This window comes from Schistocerca gregaria, chromosome X (genome assembly GCF_023897955.1).
Source record: "Schistocerca gregaria isolate iqSchGreg1 chromosome X, iqSchGreg1.2, whole genome shotgun sequence".
NCBI classification, from domain to species: Eukaryota; Metazoa; Arthropoda; class Insecta; order Orthoptera; family Acrididae; genus Schistocerca; species Schistocerca gregaria.
In genome coordinates, this window is record NC_064931.1 from 539274121 (window position 1) to 539301688 (window position 27568).

Consider the following 27568-nt stretch of genomic DNA (forward strand, 5'->3'; position numbering starts at 1 on the left):
AAACACTGCTCTCCTTGTCGTTCTTAAGTGTAAATGAACGATTCTTGTTCATGAGTTGATTTTGTGCAGCACGAAGGAAACTAGTGTAAACTTGTAGAGAGTGTGACAACTAGACTAGGACCACGTGACGTAATATACCTTTCCTCTAAGGTAGTCACCCTAGTCCCTATCGCGCACTAGTTGGAGTTCCAGTTTTCGTGGTTGGCGATAAGCGGTAGTGACTCTAAAAATATTTTCATTAGATTATCATAAAATTTTGAAATAAACTATTTGGGAAGTAATTAATATTGTATGCTTTAACCTACTACAAGTCTGTTTTATAAATTTTATAAAGTAAGTTACTTTTCTACCTTATAAATCACAATTAATATACCACCAGTTTGCCGTTAGAAAATTTTACTGTTAACGGAGATACAAAAGTGGACTGTAGGTAGAAAAGGTTGACTGCCCCTGTTCTAAAGAGACCCTCGATGATATGGCTGATCGAAATAATTACATCCACAGAAACTGAATGACGTTCATTGCTTTCTTGTCTCAGCCAACATGAGCTACCAGGACTGAGTTTAGAGCATCTACGCCTACGAAAGCAGAATTGAAATACAAAATAGACGGTCGGTTAAATGTTACATTAAATTTCTTATTTTTTAATATTTTGAGTGCATTAAATACAGCCTGTTTTCTACTTAAAGTCCGTATCGAGCAGGAAACGGTTAAATCTAACTACAGTACTTTGGTTTCGATCAGTTCAACCACTCACATCAGCCACTTCATTGAGAATCTACTTGAAGAGTGTTAATAATATATCTAACAGCACGTAAATGGACGGAGATAGAAACTGAGTGGGATTCAATCACATTATAGCGAGTACAGTACTGCTCATCCAAGCGCCAAACCCTTATGCAGTCTCTGATCAAAAGCATTCGGACACCCGCTAGGGGATATTAAATGGAGTGTGCCAACACTCCGCCTTCATTACAGCCTGAACTCTGCTGTGGACACTTCCAGTGATCTGTCAATGTCTGTGGAGGTGCGGCAGTCTATTCTTCTTCAACAGCCGCATCCAGGAAAGGTAGCGACAGCGATGGAGTCCGGACCCAAGTCGGCGTTCTATCTCACCCACAGGTGTTCCACTGGGTTCAGATATGAGATCTGGACAGGCCACTCCATTTGAGCAATGTTACAGTGCAAGAAATATTACTTCACAGATGATGCTTTATGACAGGGTACCCTGTCATGTTGACATGAACATTCATCGGCTCAGAACAGTTCTTCTAGTGTAAGCAGAACATAACGCTGTACACTGTGTTCATATCATTTCGCATTTCGTGTTTTCTTAAGCCCAATACGGGGCCCACACCCCACCCACGGAAAACACCTCTAATACTTTATACACTTCTGACGTCGTCAGCGTGGGAGCAATGTGTAGTATTATGAACACTCAAAACATTTTCCTCTACCAAGATCGCTACAATCATTTATTTATACAAATTAGCGGTTTTGGCAGTTCTCTGTTGCCATCTTCGGATGTGCAAAAGACAGGACCTAAAATACTGGGATACAACTACTAATATAACTATACACATAATTAAACCTAAGATTTGCAATATATTAAATGACAACATACCTATGTTTACATTATTACACACACTTTTCCTCAGTAAAGTAAGTACAATATATACTCACATTAGTACCGTGTGGTATACTAGACGTCGGCATGCGAATTTTAGAACAGCAGCTGTGTAAAAACATGGTATTGGGCCGATTACAAGTGCTCACATTCGTTACCACTTCTCAACTAACAGATTCCACTGAAAACATCCTTAGTGGTATAACCGAAGTCAGTTTTCTACATTTCTGAAAAACTGTCGGTAAAGTCATGTGCAACATTCATCAAATTTAATTTATGCACTCAACTTTTTGTATCACTTAACCAAATTTTTTAATATATTTCATACAAATTCCTAATAATTATTTACCAAATATTTCTTTATACAGAATCGCAACCAATATGACAACTTATAAGCACTTAAAAGCTCTCTATCTACAGCTAATGGTATCATAATGTAGGTTGATTTCAGTACATCAAGGGATAGCACTATAAGTACAGACACAGATACGACATTTCATCACAAATACATTCGAAGTATATATACAAACGATGAAGGTATTTTTTGTTTGTGCTTTTGTTATAAATTACGATATTTATACAAGCTTATCCACGACAGCACGTCGCTCGACGTCTAAGTGAAATCTCGTCAACTGATGCCTATATGCAATGGAGTCATCTGATACTTAGGTGACCACTCTTCCAATGTTTAATGTAACGTAAATTAATACACCACGTGAGATTGCAGTCGCTCTTGAACTGAGCTCATGATCTAGCATTACCAGCTCACTCTCACGTATGCCTGTCCTACAACAAATATGTCACGTGACATTAACCCTGCACGACTAATGTCAAAATTACCAACATGTAATAGGATATGGCCAATGTCCAAATCATAACAATTAAAACCAATTAAAAAAATTTGCAACATATCCTTAAGACACACTTTCGTACAGAATTACGTTTATAGCAGTTTTTATCTAAAAACTTTTCCACAAATATTTCTACAACTTTTTAAACATTCATTAATTTGAAATTACATAATGTGTACCTCAAACTCTTTTAAAAAGTCCAGCGTATGTCTTACACTGCTATATGTGAGCCAATTTTATTACTTTCACAAATACTGTAAATCAAAAGGTACAGTTAATACAATATGATATTTTTTACCTGGAAAATACACATTGTATCTATTTAGCAAAGGGCCGCAACTAATATGCTGTTTTTGTACTACCTCGTATTCGCAGTATGTCATTCGATGCCTAGGTGAGAGCCATTTAACCGATGTCTACTTGCAATTTCGTCACCCGATATCAAGGTGAAATCTCTTCCTCATTTGATGTATCAATGTAGACTTAATTTATCACATGTGATAGCAGTTGCTCCAAATTTTTTCTCTCTTTTTATACGGTGCAATGTATAAATTAAGTTAATTACAACAACGCGTTGTATGATGTCTAGGTGAACTCAGGTTACCTGACATCTAACTACAAACACATCACCCGATGTCTAGATTAAATCTATTCTAATGTTTGCTATGGTCAACCCATAATTATAACCCCCTTTAGATTACAAATGCTCGTAAAATAACCCGTGATCTAATGTGCTAATCATTCACAGACCCAGTAAAACGTGTTATTATTTTGCACATTACACATCATAAAATGCGAAAATTTTCTAAATAAATACTTCGCGGGTTCAGTCAGGAGCAATTGCAATTGCATGTGGTACATTAATTGCACAGTGACGTATCAAATGTGGAAGAGATTTTACCTAGACCTCGGGTGAGGAAATAACTGGTAGACACAGCATAACGAGCTGTCACCTAGACGTCGAGCGACAAGTTGCCATATAGAAGCTAGTACAAACAGCATTTTTACTAGTAAAAACACAAAATTTTAGTTAAAGCCCTTTGGTAAATAGATACAGTGTATATTTTCCACACGAAAAATATCGTAATGTATTAACTGCCCCTTCATTTCCAGTATTTGTGGATGTAATAACATTAGCTCACATATGGCACTATAAGACATACGCTGCACTCTTAAAAGAGTTTAAGGTTCCTCTTATGTAATTTAATATTAATAAATATTTAAAATTTAGAAATGTTTTGTAAATAGATTTTTACAAAAATATTGACACATAAAGTAATTCAGTATGAAAATTTGTCTTAAGGTCTTGTTGTAAAAATGTTTTTGTAATTATTTAGGATGATTTAGACACAGGCCAAATTTTGTTACATGATGAAATTTTTAACAGTCATCCATGGTAGATATAACGTGAAGACATTTGTTCTAGGGCTCATTTGTAAGAGCTACCTGCTAATGTTACATCATGAGCTCAGTTTATGAACGATTGCAAGCCCACATGGTGCAATAATTATACCCTGGTTACATTAAACTTTGAAAGACAGGTTACCTAATTATCAGGCGATCAGATTGCACACTGGCGTCAGACTACGAGATTTTGCCTAGACTTCGAGCAACGTACTGTCGTGGATAAGCTCATACAAATATCGTAATTGAGAACAAAAGCAGAAACATTAAGTAGCTCCACTGTTTGTTCATATACTTTAAACGTATTTTTGATGAAATATCGTATCAGTGCCTGTAGATGTCCCGCTATTCCTGAATGTATTAAAATCAACCTTTAAAGAGCTTTTAAGAGTTTTTATTTTGTCATATTGATCGTGATTTCGTATAAAGGTAAATTTGGTAAAGTTAATCTAAAATTTTTATAAAATGATTTTTAAAATGTTTTGTAAAATGATATAAAAGGTTTATGTATAAATTATATTTTTGCACATGATTTAACAGACAGTGATTTGGAAAGGAAGAATACTCACTTGGCTTGTATGTTATGATAATGGTTTATGGATATGCAGTTATAAGGAACAATAGATCCATGAGAGATGATAATATCGATTCGTACTACCACTGCGCCATCTGATGTACTTATGTATTGCTAAGAATGTTTACGCTTGGGTCTCTTAGATATAAAGTAGTGATCAATGTAAGCCCTTGTAATCGGCGCAATAAAATCTGTGTACGTAGCAGTTTCTTCATTACAGACATGTCGACTTCTAGGAAAGCTCATGATACCAACATGGGTATACATTGTATGACACTCCTTATTGTTCCGGATGAAAAGATTCTGTAACGATATAAACATAGGTATGTTGTTTATTTATGATTTGCAAATCTCTGATATAATTATTTGAGCTGTTATGTTAGTTGTTGTAGCCTAACATTTTTGGTCCCATCTTTGCAGACCCGCAGATGGCCACAGAGAATTGCCGAATTCGAGAATCTATATGAACAAGTGCTTTTAGGAATCTTGGCAGTTGAAAATTTATTCAGTGACCACCCATAATATCGTAACAGCACCTTCTGCACATTTTACCACTGGCTCAACAAATGTTCGCAGTTTACTTTCTCCAGGCATGCGCCAAATCCAAACCCTTTCATCGGGCTACATCGATATACATAATTCCAAATAACTCGTTTCCAGTCATCCTCTGTCTATTGGCGACGCTGTTTTCACCACCTAGTATTGAATTTGTGGCTTATGTGGAGCTACTCGACTATTCAACCCCATTCTTATCGGGATTGGAATAATAGAAAATTGTGAAGGTGGTTCGATGAACCCTCTGCCAGGCACTTAAATGTGATTTGCAGAGTATCCATGTAGATTTAGATGTAGATGAACTCCACGTGCACAGTCATTGTGCTAGCACGTTTGACCACACCCGTGATTCCTTCCGCCGCTTCCATGCGATTCTACGCAACTACCCTCCGCAATACTCGATGGTCCCCGCCAGTCAGTACGTGACGTCTACCTGGTCTTGCTTTAGCTGTGGTTTTCTCTTCGCGTTCCCACTTCACAGTTACATCATCAACTGCCGACTTAGGCAGCTTTAGAAGAGTTGAAATGTCCGTGATGGATATGTTACTCTGGTGACATCCAGTGACTAGTCCCCATTCGAAGGCGTGGATCTGTTCTGACTACTCAATCCGTCGCCTCTTTTTATATCAGCGGGGCCACCTCTCGTGACACCCGGTATTCAGTTCTGCATTACATAACGGTATCCGTTGAACAGATAGTGTTCAAATGGTTCAAATGGCTCTGAGCACTATGGGACTTAACATCTATGGTCATCAGAACTTAGAACTACTTAAACCTAACTAACCTAAGGACATCACACAACACCCCGCCATCACGAGGCAGAGAAAATCCCTGACCCCGCCGGGAATCGAACCCGGGAACCCGGGCGTGGGAAGCGAGAACGCTACCGCACGACCACGAGATGCGGGCAACAGATAGCGTATTTTATGTGTTACTGAAAGAGTTTTATCTTCTTGGTTCTCAGATTAAGGACGCAATGTTTAAAGACACAAGAGGGTATCTGTGCTGTCTAATTTTTAGGTCCACGTGGGTAGCCGCGCGGTCTAGGGCGTCTTGTCATGGTCCGCGCGGCTCCCGCCGTCGAAGGTTCGAGTACTCCATCGGGCATGGGTGTGTTTACTGTCCTTAGCGTAAGTTAGTTTAAGCTAGATTAAGTAGTGCAAAAGCTTAGGTACCGATGACCTCAGCAGTCTGATCCCATAAGACCCTACCACAAACTTCCAAAGTTTAATTTTTAGGTTAATAATTTCAAGGAAGGAGTTACCGTGGCAAAATTTGTCAATGACGTAACGTGGTAAAAAAAGGGTAATGCTTAAACCTCCATAATGCGTCTGTCTTCGGCTGCCACGGAGAGCAGACGTAGTTCATGCATTCTTCATCTGCTTGTATATTTTCCACTCCAGCGGCTTGAATGCTGCTCGCGAGCAGTTTTGTGGCAACTTTATTATCATTTCATACGTATGGTAGTGAAGTTTAGTGCGAAAATTATTTAAACATCGACGATAGCTGAGAGCTGCATGTCAGGAATTACCAGGAAGTCAGGAAACAAACGAATACGTCCAGGAACAGAATGGACTGGATAACGTAATTATTACTGTGCTGACAATGAAACTGCGCAAGGGAAGATGTGTATCCAGGGGAACAGATTGACGTAGGGAAAATTTTGCTAGATTCCAAGAGAGTAGCAAATAATGGAAACACCACTTAATGCAAGACCAGCCAAGGCACGCCAAAATTCACGCGTGCAAGGTGTGCCAAGTGCTGGCGGGCCGAGGCTCGATCTGTCTTGACTTTGCTCGGTCCTTCTCGGAAGTGACGGAACAGCAAGACATTCATTACAACAAGACATTTCATTGAGTACTTCAATGTGGAAGTTTTCGATAGGCACAACTCTCTTCAGTTCGGAAGAATCGTGGTATTAGTGCTGTTTAACCTTTCCTATTTCAGCACAGGATTATACAGCCAACTGTATACTAGGAATGATCCTGTTATATCTAGTATGCCGCTGCCTGCCTCAAACATTTGAAATGACCTAGCCAGTTACTGGGCAACCTACAGTTTAACGTGAATTGTGAGCTTTAAGTGAGACAATTATTGACTGAGGAACCGATTCACAAATTAGACACATCATAAAAATTGTCGGCATTAAGCAAGGGGGTAATTAATTGCATTGAAACACTTTATGCGAGAATACAGTGAATACATCCAATACTATTAGATAAGCTAATCTCATTCCGTTCAATCTTATATTAGGAAAACTGATTGAGAATAACGAAACTACGGTGAAAAGCAAGATAAAAGTGGATCTTCCGACATCCGTATCAGCGAATTCTCTCACTAAGGCAGACACCATTCATATGAAGCAGCTAGATACGTATTTTATTGTAAGTAGCTAGACGCGTATATTATTGCTATCAAAACTTTTAGGCAATATATCATCCTCGAAGCCGATATGGATATTACAGAAGAAGAGTTATCGGGAGTCATTGATTCGCCTATCAAAACTACCCAGATAAAGCACATGTCTGAACGAGACAAACAAGAAAGAAACACTTGTTTCCTCGATAAATTGTGCTATAAATTTCGGAAGATAGATTTCTCCCAGAAGGTGTCTGAATGTATTGGATGCGCTATGTAGTGCAATTCAGCCACTCTGCTATATTTCAGTCATCTAGTATTTGACCGCACTAGAGATAGCCCTGTGGTAAACTCACGGGGAGCCAGTGTCAGCGGCGTATTCGCTGTGCAACATATGATCCAACTAATGATGTCTCTAAGAGTGAAAATAACTTGCTTTTCTCAGTGAAGTGCTTGGAGAAGAAGGACTATAGGGAAAAACATGACCAGAATATGTACAAAACGCTCACCTTTAAGTTGTCGCTTTACATCTATACAATATACGAGCTTTCGACCATAACCACCATAGTACTCATCAGGAAAACAACATACTGTCAAATGTGACTGAATTTTCAGGGATTACGTAGTCGCCAACGGTTATACTTCTTTCATAATGCCACGTCCACGGAGAACATTTCCCAGAAGCAAACGTTTAGGCTACGCCACAATATATTGAAGGATAAGGGGTAAATGAAGTATCAGATAATCTAAATATTCCCTTCAAAGAAGCCGATGACACAGACGGAAATAGCTGTAGTAGCTAAGACGTCTGACGTCGAACGCGAGTTTCCTGCTCTGCCAAATAAACAACACCGGTTCACACCTCGTAAGCAACAGCGGCTACCTTGAAACTCCGCCAGAGACGGCGCTCTGGTACAGCGCGACTGCGCTCTCACCGAGGCCCTCGCAACTTAGCTCCAACCTTCCGCAATGCTATACACACGGTGGCGCAAGAACTTAGAACAAATATTATACATTCGACACATGACATAAACTTCATATCTTGTCATAAAAAACAAGTGGGCGGAACATAATAAGTCATGCAATACGTTGTTTTTATGTGCATTGTGTCCGAAGCACGTATTTCTAAAATGCTTATGTATTGTGATAAACAACTGCCTACCGCACAAAACAATAACAATAAACAATCGTCTCCTGTGGATCAACGGCGAATGTTTTCGTATCGGCTTACAGGAAGTGACTGGTACCTGAAATCTAGTAGCAACTAGAGAGGAGCTGCGTATTAAGTTGCTAGCCGCTTGTTCGACTCTACTACAGGAAGGGGTTGTTGAACGGCTGTGGCAAAATGTTCTGCCCCGGCGTAATGCATGCATTTCAACTGACGATCGTCAATATTAACAGCTGTCATGCGCTTAACTTGTTACTGTAACGCTTAAGTTCTTTGTTTCAGTGAATAACTAAGTATTCCATACTAAACATTATTTACTTATCGAAAAGTACGCCATTTAGCATCCTCTAAACTCTTTACAATTTTAAAGATCTGCGGCAGCGTATATTGTAAAACATAAAATGCACAACTTCGGAGACAGTAGGTTGGTTGGTTGATTTGTGGGAGGGGACCAAACAGCGAGCTCAGCGGTCCCATCGGATTGTGGAGGGATGGAGAAGAAAGTCGGGAGTGCCCTTTCAAAGTAACTCTCCTAGCATTTGCTTGAAGCAATTTAGGAAAACAACAGAAAACCTAAATCAAGATGGACGAACGCAGGTTGGAACCATCGTCTTGCCGCGAGTCCAGTGTGCTAACCACTGGGCCACCTCGCTCTGTGAAGAGAGTAATATAGCAGCAAAACACACAAAGTTCTGAGTCGAGAAATAGCTCACAAGCTGTATAAAATCTAACCATGTAATATACTGCGTGGAAGGCAGTTACATTGACCTCCAGAAAGCCGTCAGCCCCATGGTTAATACACGATTATAATAGTGGACAGAGAACATCTATTTATCAAGTTCTCGGTTCGGTGTTGGAGGAAGGTAAGTTGTATTGAAATTCTCACGGATACAGTTCTGTATGGAACTGCGATATGCTGACATACCAACGGCTTATGGCTACGTCCTGATTTAAATACTGTTCAGTCAACTACAATGAACTAATATCCAATTTCGAGTCATTCTCTGGTTTCTATCATTTCACACGAAATAACGTATATACAAGGTGAAGATAAACTCGCGCACTCGGACTTCACAGCGCGATTCCTCACATACTAGCAATACAAAAATTTCTGTCATAAAATTTGGTCCAGCGCATATTTCGCGTAGTAAACGGACGTTAAAGATTGGCAATCTGGCAACTCTGTAATCACATGTACAGGAACTACCTCTATCAGCATCAGCCCCACCGCTCTGCAGTTGGTTCACTGGGTTCGAATAGTTTTGGGTTAGCATGCAGGAAGTCGAGGATTCGATGCTGCGTCGAAGTGAATTTGTTTTTGTTTGCTAATGTAGTATGTGTGGTATTGTACCTGGCGTCTTAATCGTCATACAGCGATTAGAGGAGTCTTCTAAAAAACATTAGTAATTACATACTGTGAACACAAAAATTGAAGTACAATCTATTAGATGCAGTGGTGCGAAACATTTCGCGTCCACGACGCGCAAAAGGCTTTTTTAAAATCTGGCCAATGAACGTGATTGCACTTCCATTTCTGTGTTCGTAGTAGGTAACTGCAAATGCTTTGTAGGAGACTCACTGTAATAGCTGTGTGACGATTAAGACGCCAGATACCGTACCAAAGAGAGTACATTTAGCAAATAAATCAAATGAGCTCCCCCCCAGAATCGAACCCACGATCCCCTGCATGCCGGCGCAAAAACGCTATTCACTGCACCAAATACACAGCACTATCGCGCTATGCTGGCAGGGATACTTACCGTACCTGTTACTATAATGTTGCCAATTGCCAATTTTTAACGTCCGTTTACTGCCCGAAGTATGTGCAGAACGAAATTTAGCGACAGACATCTTTGTACCGCTAGTATGTGAGGAATCGCGCTGCGAAGTCCGAGTGCGCCAATTTTTGCTCACCCTCTATATGTGCAGGGAATTCACTAACGGGAACTTGTACTACGGAAAGAGACATCCTACAACGTTTTGTTCTTGGACCAATTTTTATGTTCCAGTCATAGAAAGAGTATACGTTCCATTATTATACATTTTTGTTCGTGTGCGATGTATACATCTACGTCACATACAGCATAGACGCAGACACAACACCTAGTTCAATAGAAATGTGAAAAACTTGATGAAGTGGCTTCGTGAAAATGGCTTAGTCACGTCACTATAAAAACAAATGTCAACTACTTTTTTAACATAATAGTAAATACTTCAAAATGTATAGTGTCAATAAAATGCAGAGAAATAGCATGAAATCACAGTTCCGTTTAGTGGGGAAGATCCTATAGGCCTGCTACAAAGTGAACTTTGTGTTGCACATTACCGGTTAAATTGCTTCAAGAGGTACCTCTGTACTGTTCGTGGGTTACCTAAACGATCAACACTTTTTAATGTCTACACATCTCAAATAAGATTGGTTAAAACACCGAAGGCGGTTGAAATCCACGTCTGGGCGTCCAGAATTTGGTTTTATGTGGTTTCCCTAAATTGCTTAAGGGAAATGCCGTAGTGGTTCCTTTGCAGCTGTCATGGATGATTGATCTTCCAATTGTTCCTCAAAATGAGCTTATGATCCATGCCGTGATGGTTCCTTTGCAACTATCATGGATGATTTATCTTCCTATTGTTCCTCAAACTGAGCGTATGTTCCGTCATTTAACGAATCCTGGGTAGTGTAACGTTAAACCGTGATCCACTTCTCTGAAGTTATACTGAGGCTGAATAATGGCTGCTTTTTGTATGTTGGTATGCCTTGCTGCAGTGAAAACATCACCTATTAATGCTCTTCTGAATCATTTGAAATATCCCCACTTATCAGAAGGAAAATGCTACCACAACGTTACGTTGAAGGGAAGACTAGCATAGGCAAACTGCGAAATACCCAAAACCTTTCACGAGATCTGTACGTACGGAGACAGTCTATCTGTGACACTACCAGTTGTTATTTACAAATATGAACAAACTATCAGACTATTTAGCAATATCTTCGAATTATTTAAATTTGTTGACGCGTAAATAAATGCTTGTTTTAAGACTACTTGTAATTGACATGACTAGATTCATTGCACGTCAGCACAGACGGATACAGACTAAGGAATGTAGGTACTTCTACCCAAATTCACGCATTAATCCATGTGTCAGTGAAAGGGCCTATTTTCTTTTCTGAAACTAATTTTGTACTCAAGACCATCAAATACTACTAAAGTCTATGTGTCAACACCTTTTTTAAGATTCTTGGAGTTCCCCAGTCGCGTATAATCTACACTGTCTGACATAAAATGTAGCACATAGCAGGGCAGGAGGAATCGAAATAGAGTTTCCGAGTTAAAAGGATATGTGTGATAATTCAGGCATTAAAAAGTCGACTCAAATTTACAAAGAATGTGACAATATCAGCCCATTTATCGATATGAGGTGGCGTTCCTTCTGGCCTGGATGCATGTTCTGATTCAGTTGGGAAGGGTGTCATAAGGCCCCTGCGTCCTCTCCTGAGGCATGCTGGCCCACATCCATTGGTTGGTTGAGTGATTTGGGGGAGAGGATCTAACAGTGAGGCCAACCGCCCCATCGGATCAGGGAAGGACGGCGAAGGAAGTCGGCCGTGCTCTTTCAAATGAACAATCCCGGCATTTCCCTGAAGCGTTTTAGGGAAATCACAAAAAACCTAAATCAGGATGGCTTGAAGCAGGTTTGAACTGCCGTATTCCCGAATGCAAGTTCAGTGTGGTAACCATTCAGTACACCACCTCGCTCCGTCACAACTTTTGTTAATGGACCTTGACGTACTGGAATCTGTGAATGAACAGAGTTTACATCCGAGATGGTGCCACACGTGTTCTATCGGGGACATATCTGGGAATCTTGTTGGCCATGGAAGTATCTCAACATCTCGCTGACGGTTCACAGACACGTGCAATGTGTGGACGAGGACAGTTCTGTTGAAAAATGGCACTACCTGATTGTCGCATTGCCATGTCAGTACTGTATATGATGTTTACGTTCAGAGGTGCAATCTTTATATTTCGATTTTTCCGTCTCTGTAAACTGTATACATTTCTTTTGATTCCTCAATCCTCCAGTAATCATGGTTCAAATAACAGAAGTGGGTCAACAATAAATTTAAATATGTACAGCTGAAGGCAAAAAATTCTTTTGTTTCAATTACACACACAAAAGTCGACTACATAAATTTCTCATTACAGTAGGGTTTATTTTCATTTATTGGTCGTATATTATAGCATGTATTTTATGCTTTCGGTAATGCAGAGGTTTACTTCAGTGTCGTTTGTGCGAATTATGTTTACTTTTTTAATAAAATAAAAGAAATCTGCGCATGCTGTCATGCGTTCTTAATGAAAACAGTCCCTCGGAAAGATAACACATCTCATGTCTGTATATTTCACCAGTATCTGTTGGCTGCAGTATAACTCAGCAATACAACTAAATATCTAAACCAAGAGCTGTACGTGAATTACAGCTTATGCGAGAGAGTGCGAAGGGGTTAGTATTACGAGCGGGGCATAGTTTCGTTGGACGAGTATTCGTGATTACGTCCGCGAGTGAGACTTTAACCCGAAGCTGCAAATCCGGCTGGCCATTATCTGGGCGGGAGATGCATATGCAGCGGCGCGGTGGCAGCAGCTGCGGTCTGCTGCAAACAGCGCGCTGGACGGGAACGTGGACGCGACACCGCGCAGCCGCTCGCGCGGCAAATGTACGCCACGTCATGCGTCCCGTACTCCGTCCTCACCTGTTTGCTCTCGTACTGTTGCGGGCTACTGTCGGAATTGCCCTTGCTAGCGCCTGTGCGATTGTGAATAGATTCAAATCTTCCATCTACTTCCAGAGTAAGAGCCCGCAATCATAGTGGCATCGGAAGACCTTGACCCACATTCCTCCCCCTCGCTACCGACGCAGGAAGCAGATAGAAATATTATACATCTAAATATTCGGGGCGGAGAGAATTCGGATATTAGAACGGCGAGATTCGATTCCCTGCATACTAGCACCACAAACACAACTATAATAAAATTTCGTCCCTCGCATCTTTTGGGTAGAAAACGAACGACGAAAATGGAGGTTTAGCAACAGTGCTATCACACGATAGAGAAAAGTCTTCATTTAAAACGGAATAAACTCACTGCTTAATTAATGCATTGAGTTCAGAGTTTCACTAGAATGCTCAAAGTGGAAGATTCGATTCTTAGGTGTAGGCAGATCTGCTGTTATTTGGCCGGTCACGGTGGCCGAACAGTTCTAGGCGCTTCAGTCCGAAACCGCGCGACTACTATGGCCGCAGGTTAGAATCCTGCCTCTGGCATGGATGTGTGTGATGTCCTTAGGTTAGTTAGGTTTACTTAGTCCTAAGTCTAGGGGACTGATGACCTCAGATATTAAGTCCCATAGTACTTAGAGCCATTTGAACCACTTTTGCTGTTGTCTCCTAATTTTAATCTGTATGGGTTGATATGTGTGGAGTGCATACTGTAAGACCTTCGGTACACACACCATCAGATTATTTGACTTGTCGCTCTAACGAAGGAGGCGAGTGTCAGCAATATGTCTCGTGGTCTTATCGTGGCGTGTTTATCTTCTGCCATTAGGTCAGACGATAGAAATGCCACTTGCATGCTTAGAGTAGCAGATTGACGGTGACCAACTTTAAACTGAACTTGATTAATTTTCACATACATTTATTAAAATAATAGCAAGCATAAAAATAACTTAACTTCGTTCTTGATGCTATTTACAATTGACAATCTGAAGAGCCTTTGGTATAGGTGCGTTATCTTATTCTCACATGTATCTGTGATACTTGACAAAAGTGTCTATACATTTATCTTCATGGCTATGTACAGGAATATGGTAATCTTATTAGGCGCAGACTGAAAGTTGACCATAGACTGGTACAGACAAATGTAGAACTTGTACAGACTGCTACAGACTAATGCAGACTGGTACAGACTGGTCAGACAAATGCAGACCGACTAATCGGATGTCTGTACACTCGTTATAATACCTCGCGCGTTCATGTACCACTGCGTGAGTGTAATCTGTGAGGAGAAAAGGCTCTACATTAGCAGAAATCTCATTGGCTGCGTTACATATTAATACGCGGATCGGCGGAAGTTGAATTTGGTCCGTCTCTATGGCAGTGCCATCTCGTAGTGCCGAGGCGGACGAGCGCTGCGCCTGCGCTGTTGTGCTTAGCGGGGCGCGCTCTAGTGGGAAAGTTGTGTACGCGCTGACTACTCGGAACTATGTACACAACAATTTGTAGCTTTAAATGTGTAGACAGTAATTGTCAGCACCGGAAATTATGTGATATTATCACAAAGGAAGATGTAGAGTCGTTTATACTATTCGACTTTTAATGAATTACTCAGTGTTAGAAAGTCTTTGCATCACACTTCTATGGATGGGAGATCGCGTCATGGGAAAGAAGTTTTGTTAGAGATAAAATGTCTGATGACACTTCGCACCGACGCTAGGTGTCGTTTTATTATCATCTACATATATGCAGACCTAAGTGGCGAATGAAAATTTATACCAAGGCTGGGATTCTAACCTGGTGCACTGGGTAGATATACCAACTGCTACGCCACCCTGCCACAGGGGCTTTCCACAACTGCAAAGACTACGCTAGCACGCCTTCCTTCTCAATTCAAATTACCATTCGCGCGTCAAACCACTTGGTACTCCCCCTAAACTCGAACTGCATTGCAGAGGCTGTCCAGCTTTACTGGAATAGCACCTCAGCATCGAACAAAATGCTGGATCCTACCTGACAACGCGGCATCGGTGCTTTAATTAGATGAAATTATATGGTTCCAGGTACCTTTTCCAAGTGTCAGACATATGTTACGAGTGTATGCACACTGAAGTGACGAATGAAAATTCATGTAAAGTCCAGGGTTGAACCAAGGTCTCCTACTCGCTAGGTAGATGCGCCAATCACTACGACAGCCTGGTACAGTGGCTTTGTACAAGAGCACAAACTACCCTTGCTCGCCTTCCTCCTCTGTCCAAATTCCCACTGACGCGTCAGCCTACTTGGTGTTGCCTCTAAACTCGAACAGCGTCGAATCGTTCGATGATGAGATGCTGCTCCAATATAATTGGAGAGACTCTGCAAAACTCTTAGAGCTTAGGGGAACATCAAGTGGGATGAGGTGTCAATGAGAAATTGTATTGAGGAGGAAAGTGTGCTAGGGTAGCCGGCGCACTTCTGCAAAGCCACTGTGCCGGAGTGGTGTACCGGCTTCTGCATCTACCCAGTAAGCAAGAGACTCAGATTCCAATCCTACATTTTGCAAAACTTTCCAGTCGTCGCTTCAGTCTGCATACCTACATCATAGATGTTAGAGCCTGGAAAAAGGTTTCTGGAACCATATAGTTTTGTTTGGTTATATTATCAGTTATACCCCTGAAAGGTGGCAGGGCTTAGGCACCTGTGGTGCGCTTAAGAGTTGCGAGTGTCCGATAACCCAGTCACCCGCTCCACTTGAAATGGAACAGGCCTTGCAAATGATTCGCTTCTAAAATATGTTTCGTCACTTATACACACTCGTTCTTAATTTTTTTCTTGAAAATCACTATATCTGTTTACTGATGTAGGTTGTATCCTGATGCATCGCATTTAGTTAGTAGGCCCAGCTAGTGTAATGAAATCTCGTTGTCCGAGTGCCATCTAATTCAATAGAAAGACGCCTAGCGTCGCTGGAAAGCTTCAGCAAACATTTTGTCCGTAACAGAAGTTGTTCCTGAAAACGTGAGATATCAGCCCTAAAAGTTAGATGGGAAGACATGGAAACACCCTGCATATTGCGTTTAAGTGTTCAATATGATCTCATATCACGCACTATTTTTCTTCATTCTGTCCAGTCTATATATTTGGATTGATTAGCCGGAATTACTTTCGTTCAAATCAAAATAAATTACCAATTCCACCAAATTCCGTAAACAGACAAATAAATAACAAGATATACGTTTCGAATGGAACATCCAATCTCGAAAATTTTAGCGCAACACACCGACTACTATATTAAATTCGCAGTGATGTTAAAGTGTATTCCACGAATTTACTTCTCTACCATTTGATTACTGCGAGGTTACATACAACTCTTACACGTCCATTCTCTATTGAAAATACGCATATAACAAAATTGTGCTACAGCCACCTCTGTATTGCTAATATACGGGGGATTTTTCTGAGAATCGCAGTGTACGAATTGTGCTTCAACGAATAAGTTTTCTCCAAGGGACTCTGCTAAGTGTGTGGAGGGTACCTCGTATCAGTGTTAGCGACTGTCTCTCCTGATGAGTCTGCGTATTCATCAAGGGAAAAATGGCTGCCTTATTCATTCTGTAAGCGCCTTGATCCCTCTTATATTGTTCTCATGACGCATGTGCGAGATATACTATGATTGTTGAATTTATTCCTCCAACACAGATTTACGAAGCATACCAAAAAAGAATGTCGCATGAATAACGTCTTCTTCCTCCCAAAGACTCTTATTTTATTTTCCAAAGCATCTCCGTCAGTTTCGTCAGGGCTATACCAACATGTTACGATTCCAGCAGTGCATTTCTCAGCTCCTTTGATGTCTGTTGTCGTACCTACTTGCTCCAAACGCTGGATCAGTACTGTGGAGGCGCTCTACCTCCTCCTTGTGAGCGATTTCTTTTACAAATCCATTCCATTTTTTCATAACCCTTTCAGCAGATCTAAGTCTTACATTCTCCTTCACTAGAACAGAATTATCGTATTCGTTAGACTCTGTCGAGTCACATTCATGTCAACACCTATAAAAATCCTGAGTTATCACATTTTGCAGCAAAGACCGCTGCGAGACGTACAGGAAGTAAGTCGATGAGGTTGTGGAATATATCGATAGGAGTGTTGAACCATGCCGACTCCATTGCCGTGGCCAGCTGCGCTACGTTTCTCAGCTGAGTATCCATGAAGCGATCAGCCCTATCGAGGTGGTCTTATAGATTTTCGACTGGTTTTAAGTCCGGGGAGTTCGGTGGCCAAAGGAATACGCTGAACACGCAAGCACACTGCGAACTGTGTGACACGTCGCATTGTCTGCTGGTAAGTGACACTGTGCCAAGGAAAAACAAACTGCATATATGCCTGGAAATGGTTCCCAAGAATAGATACACCTTGTGTTGACCCTTTGTGTCTTCCAGAATGACGAGATCACCCCGGGAATGTCACGACTATAACGCTTCCTCCCCAGTCCTGGACCCGTCCGTCGATTGTTGCAGAGTGTTTACTTTCAGACGTTTCACACCGTACCCCCGACCATCTGTCCGTTAGGGTATAAAACGTGTTTCATCTGACAAGGTTACCTGTCGCTACTAAGTGAACGTTCAACTGGGGTATTGGTGTGCAGATTCTAGTCTTCGTCTGCAATTAACAGCTGTCAGGATAGGTGCATGAACCAGCACCCTGCTGCGGATACCCAAACACAGCAATGTTCTCTGAATGGTCGTTGAGAAGATATGTTGGTAGCCCCTGGGATCGTCTGAGAGGTCCCAAGATCAACAGACGCACGTCTATTTATTTGCACACATCCCCGTAGCCATCACTCACATCTGCCATGGTAAGCAGCTCGTGGTCTAGTAGCTAGCATTGCTGTCTCTGTATCACGGATTCGATTCCCGGCCGAGTTGGGGATTTTGTCTGCCCGGGGAATGGGTGTTCGTGTTGTCCTCATCATTTCATCATCATCGTCTTCTTTCGTAACAGTGGCTAGATAGTATTGTGTTAATTTCGGACTGTATCAAAATTGCGACTTTTTACAGGCGCTGATGACCGCGCAGTTGAGCACCCCACAAACCAATCATCATCATCATCACCCCTGTCATCTATGGCCTATGTCACACCTCAGTTGCCTCGGCGTCGGATTTGGCTAGCGACATTTTGCCATCCACTGTACAAATGAACCATGGTGGCTCGCGAACGGTTTACAAACTTAGCCGCTTGTGTAATGCTTCCACCCTTTGCTCGTAAGCCTATGATCAAGCACTTCCGGACATCAGATAAACCACTCCGTTTCCGCATTACGACAGCGGGTGCACTGTTTGCAGCGTCTTCACAGCAAGGTTTATATTTCCTCCAATACTAGTGCTATAACATGTCGTGTATGAGTGGTTGATGAATGTTGACATCGAACACACTTAGTGGTCACGTTAATGTTACTGGAACGTGTATTTCACACATAAGTTTAGCATTGCCCCTCAATATTTAAGTGACGTGTTCGTCTATAGAAGATTACCACTTATCTTGTAATTGGATGCTATTAGGTTATTTCTTTTCATTGTGAAGATAAGGAAGCATTTATCCACTTTTAATTAGAGCTGACCTATTCATTAGACTATGTGGACATTTTGTGTAAGGCTTCCTGCGTTTTCTTGTGATAGCCCACGGACGACATTTTCTGGGCGGCATCATCCAGTATTAAGATGAAGCAGGTAACACCAAACTAGCATTGATTTCTATATGGAAGCTGAATTACGTTAGTGTTGCCCTTAACGAAAATATTGTTTGCCTATGCTGCTCGAATTTCAGTTAACAGGCTATAGTGTGAATATACACGCATCGTATTTTGGAGGTGAGTCCGGTAATGTGCCATAACTTTGCTGAAAGTGTTAGTAGGATGCGATTGTGGGTTGGTGGTGTTTTCCAGTGTGCTCGACTGTATACAGCGTGGCGTGGCTACTGTTGTTCCCGCTGAGTGGATGCAGGCGGCATAATTTGCGCGTTTATCGCCGATATGGCGCGCTCCCTCAGCACGCCGCAGACGCCGTGCGCTCTAGTTGGCACGTTTCACCTCGCCCGTACACTGCCTGACGAATTATGGCGGTAGTAAAAAACTTTTACTAGCGAAACGAGGCCATAATGCAATTAACTTCCACTTATGCATCGTGCAAGTCTCTTTTTAGTGCATGACGAAGGTACTATGTATAATTATAATCATCCTTCTCACCTGTCCCGATGGCTAGCGAAACGAAGGAAAAATAGCTGTATAAAGGTCCTTCAGTTTTTCATTAGGTCTCTTCTGCAAAGTGAACGTTGCCAGGAGCATAACTGTTCTGTAGTATTTCTATACTATACATTCTTTGAAATTATTCTTCGTTGTTTCCTAATAAGAATATCGCCTTTTTCCGATTACAATTAAGAGAGTAAATATCCTCGGCTCACATTCAACAGTTACATTCGACAGTTACAATTGTAATACTGCATTATTTATTTTGTCTCTTAATGTAGGTACAATTAGTTCATTCAACGAGTTCTCTGCCCTGCGAGTAGTGTTCTGAAATAAATGCTCATCTGTGATAATATGAAAGAACAGACTCTTAAAGCAAAACTTCTTCAAAAGGTGGAGGATCACGCATTTAATTGGGGAAAGAAAATCCGAGACATGACCTCAGTGCAGTCAGTGAAGAATAACTCTTTGAAATACACTCCTGGAAATTGAAATAAGAACACCGTGAATTCATTGTCCCAGGAAGGGGAAACTTTATTGACACATTCCTGGGGTCAGATACATCACATGATCACACTGACAGAACCACAGGCACATAGACACAGGCAACAGAGCATGCACAATGTCGGCACTAGTACAGTGTATATCAACCTTTCGCAGCAATGCAGGCTGCTATTCTCCCATGGAGACGATCGTAGAGACGCTGGATGTAGTCCTGTGGAACGGCTTGCCATGCCATTTCCACCTGGCGCCTCAGTTGGACCAGCGTTCGTGCTGGACGTGCAGACCGCGTGAGACGACGCTTCATCCAGTCCCAAACATGCTCAATGGGGGACAAATCCGGAGATCTTGCTGGCCAGGGTAGTTGACTTACACCTTCTAGAGCACGTTGGGTGGCACAGGATACATGCGGACGTGCATTGTCCTGTTGGAACAGCAAGTTCCCTTGCCGGTCTAGGAATGGTAGAACGATGGGTTCGATGACGGTTTGGATGTACCGTGCACTATTCAGTGTCCCCTCGACGATGACCAGAGGTGTAGGGCCAGTGTAGGAGATCGCTCCCCACACCATGATGCCGGGTGTTGGCCCTGTGTGCCTCGGTCGTATGCAGTCCTGATTGTGGCACGGCGCCAAACACGCATACGACCATCATTGGCACCAAGGCAGAAGCGACTCTCATCGCTGAAGACGACACGTCTCCATTCACGCCTGTCGCGACACCACTGGAGGCGGGCTGCACGATGTTGGGGCGTGAGCGGAAGACGGCCTAACGGTGTGCGGGACCGTAGCCCAGCTGCATGGAGACGGTTGCGAATCGTCCTCGCCGATACCTCAGGAGCAACAGTGTCCCTAATTTGCTGGGAAGTGGCGGTGCGGTCCCCTACGGCACTGCGTAGGATCCTACGGTCTTGGCGTGCATCCGTGCGTCGCTGCGGTCCGGTCCCAGGTCGACGGGCACGTGCACTTTCCGCCGACCACTGGCGACAACATCGATGTACTGTGGAGACCTCACGCCCCACGTGTTGAGCAATTCGGCGGTACGTGCACCCGGCCTCCCGCATGCCCACTATACGCCCTCGCTCAAAGTCCGTCAACTGCACATACGGTTCACGTCCACGCTGTCGCGGCATGCTACCAGTGTTAAAGACTGCGATGGAGCTCCGTATGCCACGGCAAACTGGCTGACACTGATGGCGGCGGTGCACAAATGCTGCGCAGCTAGCGCCATTCGACGGCCAACACCGCGGTTCCTGGTGTGTCCGCTGTGCCGTGCGTGTGATCATTGCTTGTACAGCCCTCTCGCAGTGTCCGGAGCAAGTATGGTGGGTCTGACACACCGGTGTCAATGTGTTCTTTTTTCCATTTCCAGGAGTGTATACCGATGTACCCAAACACTAGGACCACTTTCTTAATAGCGTGTTGACCACCTTTGGATCTCAATACAGCAGTGGTTCCGTGTATCGTGGGTTCGACAAGTCCTTCATAGGTTTCCTGAGGTATGTGGCACCATATGCGTATTCACAGGTACGCATTTCCCTTAAATCTGGGCCGTGGTTTGGAAGTGCACAGCTGCCGCCAGGTGGCATCCCAGATCATTTCCGTCGGGTTCCAATCAAGTCAATTTGGTGGCCAAGACATCAATGCGAGTTCTCTACTATGCAGCTCGAACCGCTGCAGCAAAATTATGGTTTTGTAACAATGACATTTACCCATCTGGAAGATGCAATCGTCTTCGAGATATGTATCAAGCACGAAGGAAAGCAGATGTCACTCAACAATGTTCAGGTAGTCCACAGTTGAGATGGTGCTTTCGATCGCCACCACAGAGTCAATGGAAGACCAGATGAATGTGCCCCATTACATAAGACAATCCTTACCGGCCTTCATCAGCTGCGCGGTGCATGTTTGGAACAGTCATTCGTCTGAATGACGGCGTATCCGGATATGACAGCCGACCTCCCAACCTCGATAATTCCGTGCCCACTGCAATTGTAATTGACGATGCCGTTGGGTAAAAATGAAAATACGTAGTGTTCGTCTACTACAGAGACCCATTTCCAACAACGTTTGCTGAAAGGTGTGTTCCGAAACACTTTTGCTTTCACGATCATTGTACAATGTGCGTCATATCTGCCACAGATCGCAGCCTATCCTGCTTTACAGATCGGGGAGGCCTCCAACATCTACGTTCTGCGATGCGGCGTAGATGTCCAACCCCTTGTCATCTAACCTCGACGACATCGTGTTTCAAGCGGTTAAGGCATTCACGACAGTAGCACGCGAATAGTTGACCTGCTTTGTCGTTTCCGAGATCTCGTTCACAGACGTCGATCCATTACAATATTTACTATTTCAGATACACATATATCAATTACTTTCATCATTTGTTACACTTATGGTAACTATAATGATTTCCTATTCGTCTCTGCTTCACTTATATGCTTTTCTTACTATGTCACGTCCTCGCATCGTTAACCGGCGGCATTCAGTCTCCCGTTGATGGCAGCCATAATGTTTCGGCCTATGAGTGTATTTCTCAACCGATGTAAGTAAAATTTCTCAACCACTTTTGTAGTGTCCAGTATACTACGTGCGACAATGAAGTTTTGAGACTGGTGTGAAAATAATGTTGCTTACCGTTTTAATCAAGTTTAGTGTTGTGTCCTTCAAAGTAGTTCCCTTCTGATTGCACACACTTTTTCCAGCGCTTCTGCCATTGATGGTAAAATTTCTGGAACTCATCTTCTGTAATATCCTCCAAGACCCCTCGTCACAGCTTCCTGGACATCTTGTGTTGTCTGAAAATGGTGTCCCTTGACCACCGCTTCGACTCTTGCAAATATACGAAAGTCGCTCGGGACGACATCAGGCGAAGAAGGTGGCTGCGGTAATACTGATATTTATTTGAGGTTAAAAATTGCTGCACTGACAGTGCAGCATTTCTCATACCAAGATCTTCAGTTATTATTAGACGAACCGTTTCTCGGTTGATGTTCAGTTCTTCTGAACAATTTTCACAGATAATCTTCGATCTGATCGTAGGAGTTCAAGCACCCTGGGCAAGTTGATATCCGCCTGTGGGGTTGATGGTCGTCGACTGAGGTCTTCATCATCAACATTCGTTCTGCCTTCACTAAACATTTTATGTCAACGAAAAACTTGAGCTCTTGACATAACCTCCTCCCCAAAAGCCTTCTGAAGCTTACCGTAAGTTGTCATTGTATTTTCACCCACTTTAACGCAAAAAGAAATGACATACCGTTGCTTAATGTTATGTGGTTCCATTTCCGTGACGAGAGACACAAAGCCGTGTTAACTTATTACAGCACAACTCACAACTGAGCAGTTGCATCGATGTGCCACTTGGACTAGAAGCAACTTATAGACCAAGGTCAAAGATATTGTGCCAACACAAGCCTCCAGGGTTGCCACATCTTTCAAAGAAAATCAGTCTCATTACTTTATTGTCGCACCTTGTAACTTGACTCTCTGTTTTGAATTTCATAACTAACGCGGAACATCGACATAAGACCAGAGAGCCCCAACTATGTATTTCTGGATACGGTTTCCATTTAGATAAATAATTTGTTCATCGTCCTCCCCAACATACGGGTTAAGCCTCCCGTGCATCCACTTTACATTCATGGGTAATGGGTTGCGTAACTAATTAGGCTACGAAACGCAATCCGAAGAAGCTATGACGCCACTGAACTCCACTTTCGGTGCCCACAGTGCCGATGTCTCCTATTTTCTTTGAGGAGTAGGAGTAGGAAAGACTTGGAGTAGGAAAGGCAGCACAGGAGACTTCAATTACCACTCTCTATACTTTTACAAATAAATTCAGAAAACTTTGCCGGCATGACCAGGAAGGATTCAGGATTCACACTCATACAAGTGGAAGTTCAAAAACATAACAAAGTAATTTTTGTTACCGTAAACTTTCATAGTTTTTTCACTTACTATTGGCAGCATTTGTTGCTGTAGGTACACTTCTCTTCTTAAATAAGAGAGACGACTCGATGACTTTTGCACAGCAAATAACGATAGTTACAGGTGTATGACACTAAAATTTGTTTAATCTATGAAAAATGAATGAACAGTTACATTCAGTTACATTTTAAACTTTATGTTAAGGAAAACCTCAAATTTTATAATTAATTATCTCAATTTATACTACAGTGAGGAGAACTTTATCTTACCTGACGGTATATTGCGGTGTTCAGCACGGCCAAGCAGGCGAACGGCAGGATGTAGAGGAAGATGAAGTAGAGCCAGTGTATGTAGACTGAGATGTAGATGCGGTTGTCGCGCAGGGAGGTGGGCGCCACAGTATAAATGGTGGAGTTGGTGATGGGGCTGAAGTCCTCGACGTGCGTGACCTCCCAGAAGCGCGGCAGGTTGTAGACGGTGGCGAGTGCCAGGATGAGCAGAACGTAGAGGCGCGCGCGGCCGTACGTGCAGAGCGAGCGCGCCTGCAGCGGGTGGCACACGGCCACGAAGCGCTCCAGCGTCACCGTCAGCGTCAGGTAGACCGAGACCGTCTGCGCGATCAGCGCCACGGGGAACACGATGGGCGCCACGAGCGGGTACACGTAGTAGAAGTACGCCATCAGCATCCCCGTGTACCCGTAGATGGCCGGCAGCCCGAACAGCAGCACCGACGTCACGATCAGCACGGTGTCGCAGCGCGCCAGCCCGATCAGCAAGTAGTTGATGGACGAGCGCATCTGTGGCCGCGATAGTATGATCATCGAGATGATGTTGCCTACGATCCCGAAGATACCGATCAGGTTCAGCAGCACGCCGTACGCCACGAACTCGAAGAGCAGCTGTCCGTCCGTGCTGCTGGCATTGGACTGCGAGCACGAGCTGTCGTTCATGCTGGCGCCTTCTTGCTCACTCCAGTCGCACAGCTCTCTTCGGAAACACCGGCACCACCTGCTCCACCAAAATTTCCCCCCCTCTTCTCCTAATAATTCACCATTTCTACTCCACGATCATCCTCCACTTGCCACAGAATATTGTGCGCGAACGTCAGATGACTATTCTCAGTGGTACTTTTAAACTTCCAGAAGTACATAATTAAGTAACAATCCTTTATTACTCTTTCCATTGTTCAGTTTAGCTACTTAGAGTGCGAGCAGTTCCTCAGACTTTCTTTGCCTACAGATTCCACTTTTCATTCCCACCTGCAGTCACCATTCCTGCACGTGAAGTAACCTAGAACAGAGAAATAACACGTTTTAGATTCACAGTACTAATTTGATGGATGTCTATTGTCGGAAGTCCAACATCTGCATCTTATCTCTCTCTAAACTAACAAGTAAACTTCACCAACTTCATCTCGTATTTTAAAGAGAGCCGGCCGGGGTGGCCTAGCGGTTCTAGGCGCTACAGTCTGGAACCGCGCGACCGCTACGGTCGCAGGTTCGAATCCTGACTCGGTCATGCATGTGTGTGATGTCCTTAGGTTAGTTAGGTTTCAGTAGTTCTAAGTTCTAGGGGACTGATGACCATAGAAGTTAAGTCCCATAGTGCTGAGAGCCATTTTTTTTTAACAGAAAAACGTACGCTTGCAGGAAATCAGCCCCAGAAATTGATCCATAGGCCATAATTGTGGTAGTAAGCTGTTATGATCTTGTGAAAGCACAACATTTAAACTTTCGCGCGTGCTCTTTTTTTTCCCTTCATCAAGCTCCGCTTCACTGCAGCGGCCTAATGCCAGAGCAGGAGGTATACTGTACTGCTGCTATCTCGCGATAATGAAGGCGTGGGAGTAAGAGGCTGAAGGTACACACATCTGCCCAATGTGTTTCGAAATCCTGTCCGAGAAACAAATTTATTCTAGTCCAAAAATGTTGGGGAATATGATTACATAATGCGTTTATCTCATGCAGATATACCTGCAATATTGTTTCAACAATAGTCTCGTGTTGGTATCCTGTAGCTATAAATAAGTCTCAAAATCCAAATGAATAAACCTAAGAGACTGTACGATTATTATAAAATGAAATTAATGAATTTAGATTTACAATTTAACCATGTCAGTCACGTTGAAGACTAGAAAACGTACTTCACCTTCACAGTGCTAGCCTTAAAATCTAAAGAAAATAGCGCAGAACTTCGATGTCAATAATTAAATAACGTTGCGCCACTTGTTTAATGGCACACTCATTTCGTTTCTTTAATTTACACAGTGTTTCTGAATTGCTAAATAAAAGTATTCATTACAAAGTGGGTTAAAAACCACGCACTTTGGCACAATGAACACAGCATGTAAATAGATTGAAAACAGCATTCACAAACCTCTTACTCATAACACTGTATAGCACTTCGCGGCCTGGCATTGGGCGGCTGCATTGTGGCTGAGCAAATGATAAACAGCTAGTGCTCGGGAAGCTGAAACGCTCTACTTTCAGAAAGTCTTAACTGTGTATAATCGTAATTGGCCCAGTTTTTTACGTAGGGTTGGTTCGTAAGGCTTTTTTCTCCTTCAATCCTGAGATCAAGTTGGTGATTTTTCCTTGTAATCATAAGCTATGCATACACTTTTCAAGCTTAATCATGAGAATTAAAGTGATAACAGAGATAGAAATTTTGATAAACAGAAGCGCAAAATTTGTCAATAACATAAATAACAGGTAACAACGATGTATTATTTCCCCATCATTTTCACTCTGACGACAGATCATTCAGTTTTAAGAGAGTAGATCACATTAAAAATGTTGTTTAAAAATGTAACATTTAAGGAAATCTGCTCGTTTACTTGATCTGTTTTCCCTTCTTTCGATTCTACTATTATCAAAATAGTTTGTTTTGTAAGATTTACCTTTATCCAAATAGACTGTACGCGTTCCAGCTATAATTCCTACATATCAGTATTCTTATAGTCGCTTGGAATTTTAAGGCGAACTCTGTAATTTGATTTAACTTCTTAGTCACAAATGTTCTTGATATCTATTCTTAGTTCTGTTTAATGTAAACTGCACTGTGTAAAAATAACTGAACTCAAGAGTTTTATTTTGTAAATTCTAATATTTTTCCGGCATGAACTTACTTGAATCACAGAAGTTGGAAAGAAAAATGTAGGCTGACATTTATCACAATCAGAGATTAGAAGGGGCAATCCTGAATTGCTGTAGAGAATATTGGATAGCCAAAATAGCTTTCAGTACTATTACTAAATGTGATCTTGGCTATTAAAATTTCTCGAAAGATTTAGGTACAAGAAACGTAACTGCGAAGAAACCATGTGTAACAGAAGAAATACCTCAGCTGATCAACGAAAGGAGTAGGTAAAAAAATGTTCAAGGAAAACCAAGGATACAGAACCACAAGTCACTTAGAAATGAAATGAAGGGGAAGTGCAGGGAAACTAAGACGAAATGGTTGCATGAAAAATTTGAAAAAATAAAAAAATAAATGACTATCGGAGGAAATGACTCAAAACAGAAAAAAGTCAAAACATCCTTAGCTGAAAGCAGAAGCAGGGGCAGTTACATTAAGAGTACAATGGGAATTCTACAGTG

The 27568-nt window shown here is 42.4% G+C and overlaps 1 protein-coding gene across 2 annotated transcripts in view; it reads right to left on the reverse strand.

Annotated features, from left to right (window-relative positions):
* Positions 1–27568, reverse strand: part of LOC126299330 (FMRFamide receptor) — a 670385-nt gene that overhangs the window by 226935 nt on the left and 415882 nt on the right. For both annotated transcript variants that reach the window (XM_049991160.1, XM_049991159.1), the window contains exon 3: positions 24239–25259. In XM_049991160.1, coding sequence (XP_049847117.1) covers positions 24239–24919 — 681 coding nt within the window. In that variant the 5' untranslated portion in view covers positions 24920–25259. The remainder of the gene's footprint in view (positions 1–24238; positions 25260–27568) is intronic.